This window comes from Daktulosphaira vitifoliae, unplaced genomic scaffold (assembly GCF_025091365.1).
Source record: "Daktulosphaira vitifoliae isolate Bord-2020 unplaced genomic scaffold, ASM2509136v1 Scaffold_1, whole genome shotgun sequence".
Lineage (NCBI taxonomy): Eukaryota > Metazoa > Arthropoda > Insecta > Hemiptera > Phylloxeridae > Daktulosphaira > Daktulosphaira vitifoliae.
The window spans coordinates 31,265,477-31,285,280 of NW_026099572.1; the positions used below are offsets into that span (position 1 = coordinate 31,265,477).

At 26.5% G+C, this 19,804-nt stretch overlaps 2 protein-coding genes across 3 annotated transcripts in view; one reads left to right on the forward strand and one right to left on the reverse strand.

The window, feature by feature from the left end:
- The first annotated feature begins 7,922 nt into the window (after positions 1-7,922).
- LOC126894073 (uncharacterized) overlaps positions 7,923-19,804 on the forward strand; it is an 18,512-nt gene continuing 6,630 nt past the window's right edge. The window contains exons 1-4 of one of the 2 annotated variants that reach the window (XM_050664749.1): positions 7,923-8,110; positions 11,200-11,377; positions 15,564-15,788; positions 17,130-17,206. In XM_050664749.1, coding sequence (XP_050520706.1) covers positions 8,000-8,110; positions 11,200-11,377; positions 15,564-15,788; positions 17,130-17,152 — 537 coding nt within the window. In that variant the 5' untranslated portion in view covers positions 7,923-7,999 and the 3' untranslated portion in view covers positions 17,153-17,206. Of the gene's footprint in view, positions 8,111-11,199; positions 11,378-15,563; positions 15,789-17,129; positions 17,207-19,804 lie in introns of those variants that run through there. The other variant, XM_050664751.1, reaches the window with a different exon arrangement.
- LOC126894076 (uncharacterized) overlaps positions 15,963-19,804 on the reverse strand; it is a 79,484-nt gene continuing 75,642 nt past the window's right edge. The window contains exon 2 of the transcript XR_007701306.1: positions 15,963-16,109. The gene's annotated coding sequence lies outside the window, so the exon portion shown is untranslated. The remainder of the gene's footprint in view (positions 16,110-19,804) is intronic.

The following is a 19,804-nucleotide window of genomic DNA, read 5'->3' on the forward strand; positions in this document are numbered from 1 at the left end:
ATTAATAATTATTAAATAATTGATTACACAGAAAAAATTAGGGCTATTTATTAAGATTTAGAACTTCTATTTTTAAATAGACATTAAATATTTTTAATTTACAACCTCTTATATTTTATTCTAACTTCTTTGTGATAGTTTTATATTTATTGATACTTAATAGAAAATACATTTTAAATAAGGATATTACTTTTATTTTATAAGTAGTTGAGTATTTTTGGATAGACAGATCAACTGTTATATAATGACTATGTAATAACATTATTTAGTAATATTTTCTTATTTTTCGTGTTAATTTATATGAAATAGAAAATACCATTGAATAATGTTTTTATATTAAGGTGATTTGTTTATCCCAACCCATTCAATTACATAAAATATAAAAGTAACATCGAACATTATTTTTTTAGCTTAAACAATTTCAAGTACTGTTTTGGTTCATCCCTTAAGGGATCAACCAAACTTAACGCCTTTATAGGATATAATTATATCCTATTAAGACGTCATCTATATTTTTTTAACGGCAATATGTATATATTTAACAAGCTTATAAAATAGAAAATTATCGAATTTAAAAGATGCCTGATCTAACTTTTGAATCAGTATTTCAGAAATTATTATAATTTTATAATATATAAAAACAATTAACTGTTGGTGAAATACGGGTATGGCTATTTTTAAATTTTTAACATTTTTATACCTAAGCGAATAGAGGCCGAGAAATGTTTAATGATATATCTATGAAAGTTATACACAATTATTTAAACTTAAATTTAGAGATGATTTAATAAAGAAAACAGTAAATTTAAAGCTATGAAATAAAAATGTTCAAATTTTTCGAAATTTTACAATATTATTATGTCGTATACTAATAAACGCTACCGGTTTATATAAAATACAATAAATTGTACATCTTATTACACTATAAACCGGTATCACTTATTCCATAATGATTATTCAATGATCAAATTGTTTTTGTATAGATGACTTTATGACAACGATAAATCAAATTTTATAAACTTCAGTAACTTAGATAAATTTAGCGTTTTTAAATCATCTGAAGAAAAATAGTGTACTGTATACACTATTTATTTTTAATTGTCATCAATTTTACAGTGTCAACGTATACTCATATTTTCTCGATCTAAATAATTTATTACTATAAAACTAAATAAAGCAAAAAATCAAGTACCCGAATTTTCATGAAATTTGCGTGTGATTTATTCTTATAATTATATTCTATGCAAATTTAAAGACTACAAAATAAAAATATAACTACGAAATCTTAATTAAATATTATTTCAACTGCCATTTACATCAAATATTTTCTGTCTTTTCTTAAAAAATAAAATGTAATTTTGCGAATTATATCATGGTATTTGTATTATTGTGGCAGTGTAAAAAAATTAAGATAGTAGTAATTACTATTATAATGATTATTAATAAAAAGCAATAATGACTTTACAAAACTATTACAAGGAATAAAATTCTAAAAATTAGATTTTTTTTTTCATCATTACACAAGTCAACAGCTATTCTGTTATCTATAATATATAGATGAATTTTAGCCACTGATTCTGAATCTGGCCTTAGATTTTTTCAATTATATATAGTTTTTGAGATATCCGTCAAATTTAACCGTTTTTATAGATCAAAAAATTTGAGTTTGATGGGCTCTTTACAGAAAAAAAGCTGAACTATTCACTGAAACTATTTTAGGGTTATTCTCATAATTATGTAATTGATACCAATAAGTAGATAATTTTGTGAAAAATTCAAACATATCAATTTTTTGTTTTTTACACGACAAAAACGTGTAACTATGAGAAAAAAATTACGTAACACTAAAAAATTACAGTTTTATTTTTATGCCTTTTTTTAATACAGTTTATTGTGAATTTCAAAAAAAATTTAATAGTCTTCTGTATTTATTAATGCTTAAGACAATGATGTAATTCNAATAGTCTTCTGTATTTATTAACGCTTATGACAATGGTGTAATTGGATACTGCGTATAACAATTATTTTATGATTAGTTTTTTTTTTGCTTTTAAATCAAATGATCAATGTAATTTGCAAAACATTTGTAATACTTTATATGATTATTCGAATAACTGTGAAACTTTATGCCAAATTTATTTTTCAGATTTTTAATGTCTTAAGAATAATTGTTTAATTATCGTTTAATAACAAATTGATAGTTATTTAAATTCCTATTGATACATGTTGTTGTGAAAGAATTTAAACGCACAAGGTTTCTGAGTACTAACGGGCGTGACCCGAAGTTTATTGTGTAAATTAAAATAAAAGAAGAAAAACAAAAAAACAAAGTATTGAGAATGATAGACTCAGTTGTATGGTGCAGAGTCAGTAGATGATTTTGAAAGAAAACACTTAAGGAATGATATGTGTATCCGTAGTACAAGTATCGAGAGCACAAACAGAAAACGAAGACCGAAAAGGCAACGCATATAAAGGTGTCACGGGGATAACTGACTGGACGTATTATTGCGGCGGGGTATACGACGCTAGGCATTTGTTGGACTTTACACCACGACGATAACGCGTGTGTGTGACGGTCCGGTTTACAGTTAAGCGGTGGCTGAGAAGGAGTTGACACGACCGCGGGGTGTCAACGTGTGACAACGCCGTGTCACTATATGTGATAGAAAAATTTCAAATTTGGGATCATTGTCTAAATTACTTCCAAAATTTACCTAAATATATTAAACAACAAAACATTTTTGATTATCTGTTGTCCTGTAAAATTTGTATATTTTGTGATCATTATAGTCCAGATAGTAATTTTGTAATGAAAATATTACTTTAATATTAATAATCTGCTAAAAAAATATTATGAAAATCTACATTATAATGTAATTATTAGCTTGTATTTTGATTTCAAGTATAATAATTACTTTTAAACGAGTATAATATCCTACAAAGACGCATATATTTATATAATATAATTGGCGAAATAATATTATGAACAATGTTTTATTTTCACCGTATTTTAATGAAGTATTATAATTTTATCAGTATCATTATTTTTTTAATGATAAAATTACATTTTAAAGACACATATACGTGTGTTAGAAAAAATTATTTTTATTTTACGCTTTAGGACTTAAAAAGTGATGATTTACAATACAGATTTTGGTTGACCCATAATTCAATAAGATTCTTCTGAAGAAGCTCTCATGTAATTTCGTGGTGTAATCAATATTGTTTTAGACGGTTTAATGACTTTAGATAGAACTCTTTTTAAGTCGATACTTTTCATTTTCAGTATAATCACTGATCTCGAAATAATACATCGTGAAATATTGTTTTGTCAAGATTTCAAAAGATGTGCTACCGCATAGTGGAATTTCGAAAATAAAATATTCGGTATTATGTACAATTTTGTGTAACACAAATTTGTTTTAAACAACTTCCCTTATCCTCGAAAAATAGTTTAATAAAAACATTTTTATAAGATTGACATAATATAATATAAAAACTACAATAAACAAAATAACCATAGTGTCATATTGCAGTACAATAATCACAATAATAATAATAGTACAAACTATACGCGATCGTATAAGCACGTATACTTACGATTCTTCATATCGTATTTCCGAATAACAAAAACAAAAAATCACTAGAATATTTCATGTTTGTTTATTCGAACAAAATATAGTTAGAAACGTATACTATAACTGGAAGAACACCGACCACTTAACCTGGCCCACAATCACAATTTCCATCACCATCACATCATCACAAAAGTTTTAACGGCCTTCCACTTTACCTCGCGCACACACCGGATCCATAACTTTGAATATAGTCCCTCGTTTTCAGGACAAGCTGTAGTCCCTACAAAATCATTTACCGCATCCCCCACCCACAATGTGGTTGGGTTAGGTTGTGGGTAATGACCTCAAAATCTGTAAAAAAATTAGTTACACGCCCGAGAAAACAGAAGTATTATACGAAAATAGCGCAAGTCTGGTGCCCAAAAATATTTTGGACATAATGGGGGTGGGGTGCAGTCGAGATGGCTTACCCGCTTATGGCGACTGACACCGCTGGGCAAACCGTTCATTCGCTTCCCGTTCAAACTATAAACCACCAGAGTATCGCCAAACAAAGAGTTTCGCGTAAAATTGCAAATTCCGCCGTTGAACTTGAGTTTAACAACGGCATTGTGACGGTATTACTTGACTCACTAGCGTGAGTTTTTTTTACTTGACAGGACTTACATCGCAATAATGTAGTCGACGCTGGTTTTGAGGGAAGAGACTCGTGAGCCGTTTATTAATAAGCAACATCAGGTTTTTTAAAAACAAACAAACCGAAAAGACGAGCACAGTTAATAATAATCTTTGCATAATATCGCTGCACTTTCACTGGTGTCAGAGACGTGGTGTCCGGCATAATCCTCGGGCGTCAAAAAGTTAGCAGCGTTGATGGCGACGGTGTGCGGGTACGGATCGGTTCATCGTGTCCGGTCGTGCGAGACGTCCGGAGCCGGTGGCGTACGTCCTCGACGTTGTCACTTTGTCAACGGGAAGAAGACTCAACGTATCATTTGCGGCGGGTCGTCATCGGCTGTGCGGCATTTGCTTGACTTTGCACCGTGGCGTATGGCGCGCGGTGTTGATCAGTCAAATACTCATAGTAGGACGACGACTGATAAAGGTTGCACGAGACGTGTGGCATCGTGTATCAAAAAGCGACACGTGTCATACTTTAATTCAAGTGACCAATGGTAAATAGCAAAATATTTGTAATAATCTTTAAGATTATATGAATAACTGAGAAACTAAGTGTCATTCGCCAAATTAATTTAGCCATTTATTTTTAAGACTAATTGTTTAATTATCGTTCACTTAAACTTTTATGGTGCCTTAGTCACGTCGGTATTTTTGGTAACGAGGAGGCTGATCAATTAGCCAAACTTACCAACTTCATTACCCGTCCTCCAACCCTCAAGATTCCTCACACTCCTTCATAAGACTATATCTCAAGCATGGCAAGAATATTAGTCTTCTCGTCTCTCCCTTATCACAGCTTGTACAAATTAATTTCACCAACTATTCCTAATCATTTTTGGTGTTATAAACTTCCACTCTCCCGGTTCCATATAATATTTATTTCTCAGCTAAAACTTGGTACTAATCGCNTTTCTCGGCTAAAACTTGGTACTAATCGCCTTCCTTTACATGCTTAAAATAATGCCCTTAATAATTTTCCCTTCTGCCCTAAATATGACAATGATGATTCTGCAATTTTTCTCATTTAATTTTTGACTGTCGTGCTTTAGAAATGAATCGTTCCATATTATTTAACTATTTTAATTGCTATAGTGTCTTCACAATTAATTGTTTTACTATTCTCAACTCAACCTCCCCAATGTAATATCACTTGTTATTTCTTTTATTCATGCAGCTGGTTTTTTATTTTAACTATATTGTAACACTAATTATGTATCTGATATTTTTTTATTATTAAATGTTATCATGTATATAGTTCTGACTATTAATAACAAGTTGTAATTTTTTTTTTTAACTTAATTGTTAAGTTATATTAATATTTTGTATTGAAAGCTATAAAAAAAAAGGTATCACAGTGGCACAATATTATAATTACCTAGAGCAAAGTTTTATAATTGTAAGTAAAAAAAAAAAAAATTATTATAATTTTTTATAGTTCGATTATCGAAAGTTCAGTTTTTTTTAGAAACTCAACTTTCAAGATCCAAAAATCATCATTCAAGTTCGCTAATGTTAACGTGGCATAGTTGAGACAAGTATAGACAATATCTGACAGTGATTAAAATCACTATCATAATGAACAAAATAAAAAAAAAACTATAAGGAGAGCGATTAATAATTGTACGGCTGCCGATTACTAGAGGCGCGAGACGTGTGTACTGTCTACATACAAAAAGGGAACTATCATAGACAAGTATACTAACGTGGCACGAACACGTTCAAACCAGTCATACACGAGCGCCATAAGATGCGCCATAAGATGCGCCATAAGATGCGACAGGACGGGTATCAACTATTGCCACACTCTACCCAACACTAATGAAGACGTTTCAGAAAGGGTATCTGAGAGGAATTAATATGGAAGAGTATATAGAAAAGGCGAAATGAATTAATAAAAAAATATATTACAAAAATCTTTATTGTAATGAAATTATTCGTTTGTATTTTGAATTCATATATAATAATTACATTTAAACGAATATAACATCATAAAAAAATGTAGTAATATAATTGGGAAAATCCCAAGTCCCTTATTCTCGAAAAATAGTTTTATAAGATTAACCTAATATTATATGTTATAATAACGTTAAAAAATATAATAATAATATTTTAAAAAAATGCATTCTTGGAATGAATTTTGATGTTCAAATTACTTGATATTTTAAAAACATTTTATAATTTTATAAAATGAAAGAACATTCAGTTAGATTAAAACTTTTGCGTAAATCGAACGCTGTACAAATAAAATTAATGTAAATAAGTGAACAAACTAGCGCTATGATAAACTTAGTTAAATAGAGTTTTTGTTAAAGTATTCAATGGGTTTGATAATTCTTTCAAGCATCATTTTCAGAAAAACAAAATTTTAAATATATTGACGCACTATTTTATTAATTTTATGAGTAATTTCATATTAAAGTTTAAGCCTCAAAAAAATATGTTCTTGATATGAGTCTTTGATTTGAACTAGAAAGTATTAATTTGAAACATATTTAATTTTGGCAATACTATCTGTCTGTTTGATGTTAACATTTTATTGTCAGTAATATTGAATAAATATATTAATGTCATCACTTGAATGTTTTTAAAGTCTTATCTTGTTGGTTTGGTTATATTTTGCTACATTTCTTAAATATATTATTATTGTTAATTATTTAATTAAGAAAATAACGAATCCATAGTGTCTTTTGCATCAATATTTTGGCAGCTATTAATAGTTCATCATAGATAAAAAATACATAGATTGGAAAAGCCCACGTCAGTAACTTCTATTTTCTTTTTTTTGACATTTTGGTACTTTTACAATGCCTCCGCTACTCTCCGCACATCCAAAATATCATAGGTCTCCGTTGTATACTAACCATATTTGATGTACATAGAGTACATAAAAATATCATTAATACTTTCCTAAGTACTAAAACTACTCTCCAATTTTTTGTTTAAATAATAATTTTTTTATAGAAATGTACTGGTTAAAATTTTATTTCTTTTTACGAACCGTAATAAATATCAAGTTAATTGTAAGAAAAAAATATTTCCAAGGGTAGATTTTAGAGGTAATTTCCAAAAGTTTAATGGAAACCTATTATTATATTTTTACTATTAAATGAAGAATGCGAAAAACCTCCATGATTAAATTCTTCAATAATTAATAAAATAATTTTAATATATATATATATTTTTAAATTATTTCTTCTTAGTATCAACACCGAAGGTATTTTTTCAAATTATGACGTTAATAGTATTTACTAGTTAAAATTTATGATATTCGTTTTTTTAACAAATTTGATTTAATTATTTTTATGTAATAATAAATACTTTTAAAATTTAAAATTATTCGTTTAAGACAACTAGTTAATAGGACACCTATTTATCAAAAGTGAAGTTAATGTAATTATTTTAAGCTTTAAAAAATAATTTGTTAAGTAAACAATAATAATTTTAAGAAAATTATGCATTTATTTCTGAATGTATTAAAAAAATTAATTTGTTTAAACTGACATACAATGATGTATTGTTACATTAATCATATATTGCTAACATTAAAACATAACATTAATAGAATAAACTTGTTTTTACCATAAAATATTACAAATAAGTAAATAAAAGTTAAAATAGTCTGTATAGCTTAATAATTTTTTGTATAAAAATCTAAAAATTTTCATTTTATCATTAATACATTAATAACTGTTTACCTATATAAAATTCATTAAACTTAAAACGGATTTCATTAAAAAATGATTTATCAATTTAAAATAGTACTGTTTGCAAGTTGCATTATATCAACTTTATGCTTTCCGAATAGTTCTGGTCCATCAAATACTGAAGCTTCTTCAAGTGAAATACCGGTAACTTACTAGAATTTTATTTTCTAATTTATTACAAATTATAACACTAACAATGAAAGATAAAAAAATTATAGAAAAATGAAAACAACTTTATTTATTACTTTATTTATTTATTATTATACAGGACACCAGCTTTCTTGTTTACAATTTTTACATGAATTCTTTATGTAATTTCAACGCTGATTCTGAATCTGGTTTTAGATCTATCTATCATACTTAGTTTTTGAGTAAATGAATAATTAACAATTAAGCAATAATAACACAGTGAAATAATGATAAAAAAATTAAATTTATTTTTTTTAAATTTCCTGAAATTATTTAATGATGTTTAATGAGAGTTGTGCAAAATTTAGGATTGTTTCATCAAGTTTAACCATTTTTTTGAATCTTGAAAGTTGAGTTTTAGTGGAATTTTTAAAAAAATGTTGAACTTTGAAGTATATTTTTTTTTTTGGTTTAAGTTAAAATTATAAAACTTTAACTAAAAAAAAGATAATTGTATAAGTATTTAAAAAGTATTATTTCTGTGCATTTTGAGTAAACATAAAGCGAAAAAATTACTGTTAATACAAAAAATACAGGAAAATCTCGAAAATTCGTAACAAATACTAGTTTATTTATAAATTTCAATTGTGGATCTAGGTGTTATCTATTAGCCAATCTATTATTAATAATCACAATAGTTATATACATAATAAAAGTATGCGTATGTTAGGATTTATAAAAAGACAATGTTGGAATTTTAAAAATATCAATCGCTTAATAGTTTTACAGTACTCTCTTATAATATCTAATTAGGAATAGGGAATACGTCGACTAGTTTCACCTCATTAATTGTCTAAACGTGATTCAATCTATTATTTTGAGTGGTTTATGTCAAATATATAAAATTCATTCGTCATTCCATGATCTTCAATGTGTTTTACAGCTTTAATCACTATGTAATGGTCGCGAATATGATTATTTATTCTTTGTTTAAAAACTTTTATAGAATAAAGTAGATTGTCCGGAACTTTTTAAATTAGTTGTATGTTCCTTTATTTTTCTCTAAATCTCCAGTTATATTTCATGAATCGTTTCACATTTATCATATTATGGTTTAAATGGACTATGTGCTACGAGCTTGTATTAAGGTTAATTTCGATTTTAATTATAATGGCTAATCTAAATTTCTATCTATTATTACACTCTATTTATCCTTATGGATGTTGTATTTAAATATCACTTTGTCGTATTTAAATATGGAACAATCTTTTTGTTCTAACTTATAGTTATAGTAGTTCAATAATAACGCAAAATGTAGTTAATAAAGATATAATCAATCAAAATAAAACATAAAATATTGATACACTTAAAACAGAATGAATAAATAATACACAAAATGAAAACTTAAAGTCACAAACGTACCACGCGGAAAGAGATTACCTTCGGTACTCCCGAGGTCTTCTCTTTCTCCTTTTCAATTCATTCCAATTCATCTTATACAGGGTGATTTTTTTATCATAACCCACTCAATTACTTACAGAATAATAATATTTAAAAAATTTTTTTTTATTACTATCTTGAGTTACACATTATTCTTGAATTATTAACTATGTAATACTTTTTAAGTTCATCCCTTATGCCTGGTAAGGGTGTCAACTTTGTTTTTTTAAATGGTAACACGTATTTTTAATTTAATAAAATGTTTGAGTTTTTAATTCAATAGTAAATGGCATTTGAATTTTAAATGAAACTTAATTTGTTTATTAGATATAAACATTTAAAGTTTCAAATTTTTGAGTTAATATATAGGTATAATACACAAGGGATTACAAATACAGGTAGCTAATTGATTTTTTATGACATCTATATTAGTAGGTACACAGCATTGTTATTATCAATGATAGTAAGGTACATTGTTGTGAGTTTATAAATACACTAACTGACAATACAAAAAGTATATCTATTGATAGTCATAATTGATAATAAACAATCCGTGACTGTGATAGCAATATCATAAAAAACCAATTAGCTACCTGTATTTGTAATCCCTTGTGTATTATACCTATATATTAACTCAAAAATTTGAAACTTTAAATGTTTATATCTAATAAACAAATTAAGTTTCATTTAAAATTCAAATGCCATTTACTATTGAATTAAAAACTCAAACATTTTATTGAATTAAAAATACGTGTTACCATTTAAAAAAACAAAGTTGACACCCTTACCAGGCATAAGGGATGAACTTAAAAAGTATTACATAGTTAATAATTCAAGAATAATGTGTAACTCAAGATAGTAATAAAAAAAAAAATTTTAAATATTATTATTCTGTAAGTAATTGAGTGGGTTATGATAAAAAAATCACCCTGTTTACTAAAATATTTTGTTTGTGTTTTTATAAAATTCATATAGTAATCATTTTCAAAAAGGTTTATAAATATTTACTTCCTGATCTAGTAACAATAATTCGGGGAATTACAATTAATCCAAACATTACAAAAGTGTTCCACTTCTAGGTTTACAAATAATAGACTATATTATATTTTTGTAATAATAGATCAAAAAATTCATAGTTAAACCAAACATTACAAAAATGCTTTGTTTTCAGTTTTACAAAATAATGACCTATATTACATGGGCGATAATGAAGAACTACTATTTTTAAAAATATATCTTACTAATGTTCAGTAGTATATTTTCTTTAATATTTTAAAACTTGTGTAAAAAATAAAATTTTCATGTATTTATTATATGGTATCAAACATACATATATATTCAAATGTTTATAAAATTAAAAATTTAACTATGAAATATAAAAATATGACGTTTGATAACAAATTTTTGCCCAAAATCTACTCTAAAAAATACACTAATATACTAAACAGTATTAATATTTTTATACATTTTTAAAGTAAAAAAAGAAATTTTTTTTCAGTAAATTAAAAATATATTATTTCTTATGATATTTTCATACTTCTAAAGTATAAAAGAAAACTCAAGTTATTCTAAATAAACTACCTTTATAAACAGATGCAAGAAGCGAAATATTTGACTCATTTACTTCAACAAATTCAAATAAAACTAATAGAAAATATTTTTAGGATAACGATCATGGAACTGTCTTGTCAATTTTTAAGTCTCAAGTGAAAAAAGAATTATCATCAGGAGCTACTAATGATAATGGTTTGATTGTATATGATAAATTAGTTTGGGTTTGTTTTTTAAAATATGGAATAAATATCAGAAAGGGCATGCCTAGTCATATATATGATATGATGAGTAAGTATAATTTAATATTCGTTTATTAATGATTTGGTAATGAATTAAGACTCTTAAAGTGAGTATAACTATAATTTATAAAAGGCGACTTCAATTTATAAAAAAACCTATGGTTCCATATGTTACATAAAATTTGCTACTTTATTATAAATAAAATAACAAAGATAAAGTAATTATTAATATTATTTATGTTTTTATTAATTACTCATGCTATTTCATACTTATTAAAAATTATAATTAATATATTAATACCACATAATGTTAAAGAATATTTTCTCATATACATTTACATTATTATTTCTTACGAACATAGTATTCATTTAGTGGACAACGACGACTAACTGGTTTTTCTCATATAATTAAATCAACATACACGACACGACACAACGAAAACAAACTTAAATAGATATATATATATATATACAACAATAATAAGCTGACTATTCCCTTCTGACCATTGAATAATACATAGATTTTATAGTCTTTGTTATACTGTTGTTTACAAAATTGGTCTCTAGGTGGTTAATAGTTTTGTACTTTAATAATCACGCTACTCAATTAGTACTTTTAAATGTTTAGTTAACAGACGAACTTACCTCGTTGCCAAAGCATATTGACCCAAAAATTATTTTTAACGTTTTCATTTATAGACTAAATAAAGTCAATAATTAAAACAAAATCATTTTTTCTTATACATGCTTTTTCAATGCATATCTATTTTTGAAGTTATCTGTGAAGTTTCATCACTATCTAAATTATTGATACGAGAGTAGTGGTATAACGAAAGAAGATTCTCGGTAAGAGTAAGAATATTCTTTTGCAGATAATTACGGGAGAATATATTTAAAAAAAATGAATAAAATATTTACTTAATAATATAAAATTAAATCAAACTAAACAATTATTTATTAAAAATTTATGATTGAAAAATAATCATCTTTTTTGGCTGATAGTAGCATAGTAACATAAACATAAAAAATTATCTAGAAAATTGTTGTCAATAATTAGTCAAATTAGTTAACATTCAATAATGGTTTAGAAAAATANTTAACATTCAATAATGGTACCATTATTTTGTGTGAGACTAATAGAAAAATATAGGGAAAAGATGAAAATTTTGTGTATGGAATTTATAGATTTGGAGAAAACGTACAATAGAATACTGAGAGAGGTTTTAAAGTGGGAATTAATGAGAAAAGGAGTCCCGAAAAGTACACTAATATAATAGAGGATATGTATGACACCCTGGTATGATTATACCAAGGTATAATGTGTGGAAGGAGTAACAGAAGGTTTAATGATAAGAGTAGGAGTACATTAATGTTTTGCTTTAAACCCCTACTATAGTGATGGATGAAGTTACTAGAGAAATACAAGGAGAGATGCCGTGGTGCATGTTGTTCACTCACGATATAGTGCTAATAGAAGAAAATAGGGAGAATATTAATCAAAGGCTAGAGGCGTAAAGATCAGTTCAAAAAGAGAAGGATTAAGAATAAATAAGAATAAGATAGAGTAAATAGAGTACGAGTTTGATAAAGGAGAACAAGAGATAGGTGAAATGAAAAGATCAGTGACAATAAGCGAGGACGTGATAGGAGAGGTAGAAAGTTTCAAGTATTTAGTATTAGTTGTGCAAATGTATTGACGAGGATGTATGACATAGGATTAAGTGCAGGTGGTTGAAGTGGAGAGAAGCCTCTGGTGTGTTATGCGATAAAATAATTCCAATTAGATTGAAAGGTAAGTTCTATAAGAATTTAATAAGACCAGCTATGATGTATGGTTTAGATGGTTTGGTCATGTTATGAAGAGAGAGTGATTCAGAAGCTACAAGAACAATTATGGAAATTAATGTTAAAGACCAAAAAAGAGATGGAGGGATGTTATTGAATGCGATATGAAGACGGCTTATGTGAGCGCAGATGATGTGGGAGATCGTATTAAGTGGAAGTTTAGGATATGGGTGGCCGACCCTAAGTAGTTGGGATTAAGGCGAGGAAAATATAGAAAAAAATATTTCTGTCAATAAATGATTCTATGGATTCTTGTTTTTACATTTCTATAACTTATTAATGTTTTTGCATTACTATGGTATCTTAATGTTTCATTCGTCATTCAAAGACTAAAAATAATAACCCTCCAGAAAAAAAAACTGCTCCAGCGTAGATATCATCGAAAAATTCTCAGTCAAAAAAAATTCTATATAAATACCGTATAATAAGCATAATTTGGTAGTCAAATATAAATTTGGTTGCTTCTAAATATATCTCTAAAGCGTTTGTAAGCTCTAAAACAAATATTGAATAATTTGTTAACTTTTATTACAAGTGTATTGTATCTCCATCTCCGTTTGATTTAATTACCGAGGTTAAAGAGATAAATTTGAAAGTGACCAATTTTATACTTGTTACAAGACCAATTTATAATAATGTAGCATATAATAAATACAAGTTACAAAAGAATAATCTCGTTTTTGAGAATTCTCGAAAATATGCACAAGATATATTCCGTAGAAAAAGATTATTACAGTAATTTTACATCACCATACGGGAGCAAAAAATGTAAAAAGTTTAAAAACTGACCATAGTGTTCCCTACATATTTTATTGACCTTATGCAATTTAATGGAATAAAAAATTTCGACGATTATTAAGTTAATAGAATTTTATTTTATATTTTATCATATTTTGATGATTTAAGAATATTCAGACTAATTTTCATATTTAAAAATATAATATGAAATAATACATATTTTTATCATATTTTCAAATTTTCTACATAAACATTAGTTTAATTACTATTTCTAATAAATTTTAGATTAATAAAAAAAATTTGAAAATGTTTGACTAAATATTTAAGCGAATTTAATCCAAAATTCGTCTATTTAATTATAAGGCGTATAATATGAAAATATGGGAAAGTAAACTAAGAATTATACATAATAATATGTCATATCTAAAAACTTTTTTATAGTATACTATAAATATATTTTGATATATTTATAATATACATTTGCATCATATTTTAAACTTTTTAATAACCTAAAGGTCATACATTATCGGTCGTATGGCGTGAAAAATTTTCTAAATAATTACTTTAATTAAAAACTCATGGAGTACTAAAGACACAAACTATTACTGATTACGATTTTATATAAACTAAATAATTTTTATCATTACGAAAATTTATAATTATTTTATTCATTCTTAAATAAACAGACTTATTTTCATAAAATTTCTTCATAAACTACAAAAAGAGATCAAAGATGATCAAACTTATCTCGTAAATCTCGACAAAGTTAAATTTTGACCTATTATTTGATTTTTTATTGAATCATTATCTAAATAATAGTTAGGATGTTGTGCAACGCGAAATACTCGGACGACCCTCGCCGAGTTAAATCGCGTCTCTCTCGGTTCCTTTTAAATGAAATCAAAAAAGAATAAAATAAAAATAAATTTTTGTGTACTGTAATTTATATTACCCTATTAATATTATCCAATACAACAATAAATTTATACTTTAAACTTATGGTTAGTAATTTACACTTAATCAAATAATAAAATATATTAACATAAAATATTCTTAACAATTAATACTTAGACAAAAACATAAACTGTATAATTTGAACTTGCGCTTCTTTAGACACATGATGAAAAGTGTTTCAATATGTCAATTATTACAGCCGAGCCCGACACAATCAACTGTAAAATATATACTTCTGTCGCTGAAGAACAGAATACTAATACGCACCGTTTTATGCATTAATTCGTTTAAACCAACGTACATAAAGTGAATTTAACACATAAAACACCAAAATAAGCAAGTCGAATAGTGATCCGACATCAACTTCGACACAACTTACCAGACGTCAAAACAACACATCAGAGTCATATTTAATAAAATACATAAAAATGCATGTTAAAAATGTAGCTACACAAATCTGAAGCATACGACAACACGAGTAGGAAAGCCCTCACATACACTATCCCAACAGTAAAAATGGTTAGGACAAGTCGCGCTCATTACGTTGACAACTGAATTCTATTTGACACGACCGAACAGATGTAGTGTAAATGTAAATAATATTAATTTTTAAAACTTATACCTTACCAACTGTAGAAAATGAACAATTAAGAAAATCATTTAATTAATAACAAAATGTTTAATTTATATACGATTAGGACATATTCCAATGAAAATAGACGATGTAATGGAATTAATTCCTGGATTTGTTAAAATATTAATTAATAAATTAGCTGATGATTTGCGAAGTCACGCAAATAACGGATATATTCCTTTAGGGGATGCACGTGAAATATTTGAAAAACATGAATTAGATAAAGAAATACGAACCCAAACTCTATATAAAGTGGAAACGACGAGGGATCAATTACTTAAAGTGGAAGGTAATTTTTTTAATTGTGAATAATATTAATGTTTTAGACTAACAACTTTACAACTAAAATAAAAGTTAGACGTTTAAATATATATATATATTCCAAGAAACATGTCTAAATCTCATTTTACATTTGATTTACTCAAAACAATATATAGAGTACTTAAATATATCATTATAAAAATCAATGAATTTTCAATATACATTAAATACATTACTTCTAGAAGAGTTATGTAAAAGTATGAACTTTCGTTTTAATTAATGAGAGCCTATATTATATGAAATGATTTATACAACTATTTTGATTTCATCGTTTTGCAAATATTCGTTCCTCAAAAAAAAAAAAAATCACATTGCTTAAACTGTGTGATTTATTAATCATAGCACCCCCATTTTTTTATTAAAAGTTTTTTTTTTATAAGAATGCATATATTAAAATATTTTTTATTTTTATGAACCAATATTAATGTAAAGTCTATTTTATAAAAAATTATTTCTAAGAGTAGATTTTAGGAGTAACTTTCAAAAGTTAAACAGGAACCTATTACAATTATTTTACTATTAATTGGAGTATAGTCTGTATTAAATGTTGACTAGTCTCTAACCTGTTTAGTATTATTATTTTTTGAGTTATTATAGTTTTTATTTAAAAGGAATGCCCAACGTAGAAGAATTTTTATTTGTTCGTTATGGTCAAATAACAGCAACGCTAAACACTACCGCGCTCCACACAAATACTAAATCTTGAAACTCCAATACCTCAAAACTATCAATTTCCAAAAAAAACAAAATTACTTTCTTAATTATTTTTGTTATACTTTTCTACTCTCCAAAAGTATAGGGTGGTTATATCATTGTTATGAGGGCTACATTTCATTTTCAATTCTCCCTGAAGAATATTTTTAATCATAATAAATAGTAGAAACGTACTCAAAATTATTTCTAGGTGTGATATGTATAAGAACTTTCTTTCTTCCAAAATACATCTTAATATATATCATATAAAAGACGATAATATAATTAATATATTACAAAATAAATTTTATCTTAGTAATTGAGGTTCTATCAATCATAAATCTCTAGTTAGGGATCTCAGTTCTCCCAAATATCAGCATAAATATTTATATTACTACTTAAATTACTTCTGATCAATTAGCACCGGAAATTATATATTAAATATAAGAAGAACCTGAAGTAGAATTTATAAACAATTATGGTTCCAGTTAATGATTATCGCGTTGAAAATTAACATTATTTCACTTTTATAAAAACGTTTTGTATCTTAAATGTTTTTATACAATCCTAAAAGAAATATTTATAATAGTAATTAAAAAAAATTGTTTTTTTTCAGATATCATAAAAGTCTTAAAATGAAATGTATTACATTATTTATATGTAAAGATCTATAAATAAACTTCTACTTGAGTATTTCTTGTGTTAATTTATTTAGCTTCGATGCGAAGCTGAGAAGGAATTAATTTTACTATGTGTTTTTTTCTGTTGCCACTTTTTCTCAGCTCTTACATGACCGATTTCTTTCAACATTGCGCCAAAAGATCAAATATCGTATCTAGTTGAAGTCATTACCCTTAAAAGTAGAAAGAATTTCCTCATTTCCTGTAAATTTCCAAAAAAATTACAATTTTTAAAATCGGTAAATTTTGTTATTTTTTCATTTTTTTTTCTTAAAACTACCATAACTTTTTTAAAAATTATCAAATCAATATAATTTGACTCTAAACCTGTCATAAGGATTACAAATACAGGTTTTTTATTACATCAATATTCGCAAGTACAGAGCATTTATTATCAATGGTAAATAGCACATTGTTGTGAGTTTATAAATACTGGAAATACAGAAAGTATATATATTGATAGTCATTAATGACAATAAACATTCCGCGACTATGACAGCGACGTCATACAACACTAATTAGCTACCAGTATTTGTAATCCTTTGTATATTATACATGTATATTACCTCAAAAATTTGAAACTTTAAATGTTTATATCTAATAAACTAATAAAGTTTTATTAAAAATTCAAATGTCATTTACTATTAAATTAAAAACACAAACAATTTATTAAATTCAAAATGTGTGTGTACCATTAAAAAAAATAAATTTGACACAATTACAAGGAATAAGCGATGAACTTAATAAGTATTAAAAAATTAATAAATCAAGAACAATGTAAAACTAAAGAAAACAAAAAAGAATGTGTTAAATTATGTTTATTCTGTAAGTAATTGAGTGGGTTATGATAAAAAAATCACTCTATAGTGTGCCTCGATTGATGTGCTATTCTCAATATATTTTTAGTTTAGAAGCGAAGCTGAGAAGGTATAAATTTTACCATAAAGTGCGTTCTTTTTATGTCTGTACATGAAAGTTCTCAGCTCTCACCGGTCTGATTTTAATGAGCAATACGCCATAAGAATAGGATTATATCTAGTTAAAGTTATCAGTGTTGAAAATTAGTAAAACCCCCTTATTTTTAAAAATTAAAAAAAATAGCTTTAAATTACAATACCGTAAAAAATTGTATTTTCAAAATTATTTTTCTGCATTTTAAAACTGGTGTAATTTTTTTTTAAACTCTTATTCAAATGAAATTGTAATAGAGTATACTAATAATAAAGTGTGCTTTTTTTGAAAATCCATTGTAAAACATAAATACTTTAGAAAAGGAAGACTTTTAAATATACCAACCCCCACGCAGATAAAAATTTTTTTTTTACTCGATATATGAAAATATTCTAGAAGGTCTGACATTTGACTTTAAAGTCAACCATAGTGATATTTCTGTAAAAATTCGTCACTTTTTCATTTTGCTATAAGTCTTTCAAAAATACACTGATTCTAATAAAATTGTTTAATTATTCACTATTTATTGACTTGCATTGGAGGCTTATTGTGACAGTTGTGTTAACCACTGTCAGATATCATTTATACTTGTTCCCACTGTGCCGTGGCTCTATTGTGCTGAGTGTTTTAATCGTGAAATAATATTAATAAATAAAATGCATATAAATTCTTGCATGTTATATTAGATTGATATCTATGTTTGATTGACTATATTTGACATTACTATCATAAATGCTTACATGAAGGATTTTTTTTTCAATTTTTAATGCTGATATGTTCATATAGATTAAATTCGGGTTGTTACTAGCATAGCGATCATCAAAATCGGTTCATTAACAGCGTAGTAATACTATTATACAAAAAAGTCATACAAAGTCATACAAAAATAAAAGGAAAACTGATTATTGTAAAATCAATACCATATCAATTTTAAACCGAAGATTTTACATTTTAAACTACTTCGATGACGATTATAATCATCACAATAATAATAATGATTTTAATAAAAAAATTACAATTTTTACTGATTGCTTATTAAGAGTTTTATTTCTAATTTTTATAAAAATGAGTGTAAAATACTTTAACAAAAACATAATTAAAAGGATGTGTAATGTTGCAGAATTTATATGAGTTTTTTTTTTTATATTTAAATCTTATCAATTAGATATGTGTGCAGTAGGTGTAAAGTATTTTAATAATTTTGTATATGATAACCTCCACTTGTCAACCGGTCCGATATCTGTCATCATCAGCTGACCGTACACAATGCACCTATACCCATATTGTTGTATTTCCCCCCAATGGACTTGTCAAAGATGGTACCACCACCACCCGGCGTCACGATCACCGCCCACTACACAAATGCCGCTTCAAATGATTTTTTTTCCAGCTATACTACCGAGGCGACAAGTCGTGTGTTCTACATAATTTTTACTGTGAAAACCACGTTTTCTGTTCATATTTTTTTTTTTGTCCTCCGTTTTTTTTAAACAAAACGTCGAGATGGTGATAATGATGATGATTGTGATGTGAGGCGCAACTATGGCCGGTGGTGGGCCATCACTCCGCAACTCAACCAACAACAAGTATAACGTGAAACCCCCCTGTTCTACCCATTATTAATCTTGTTAATATAGCACCTCCTTTTTGCTTCTTTTTT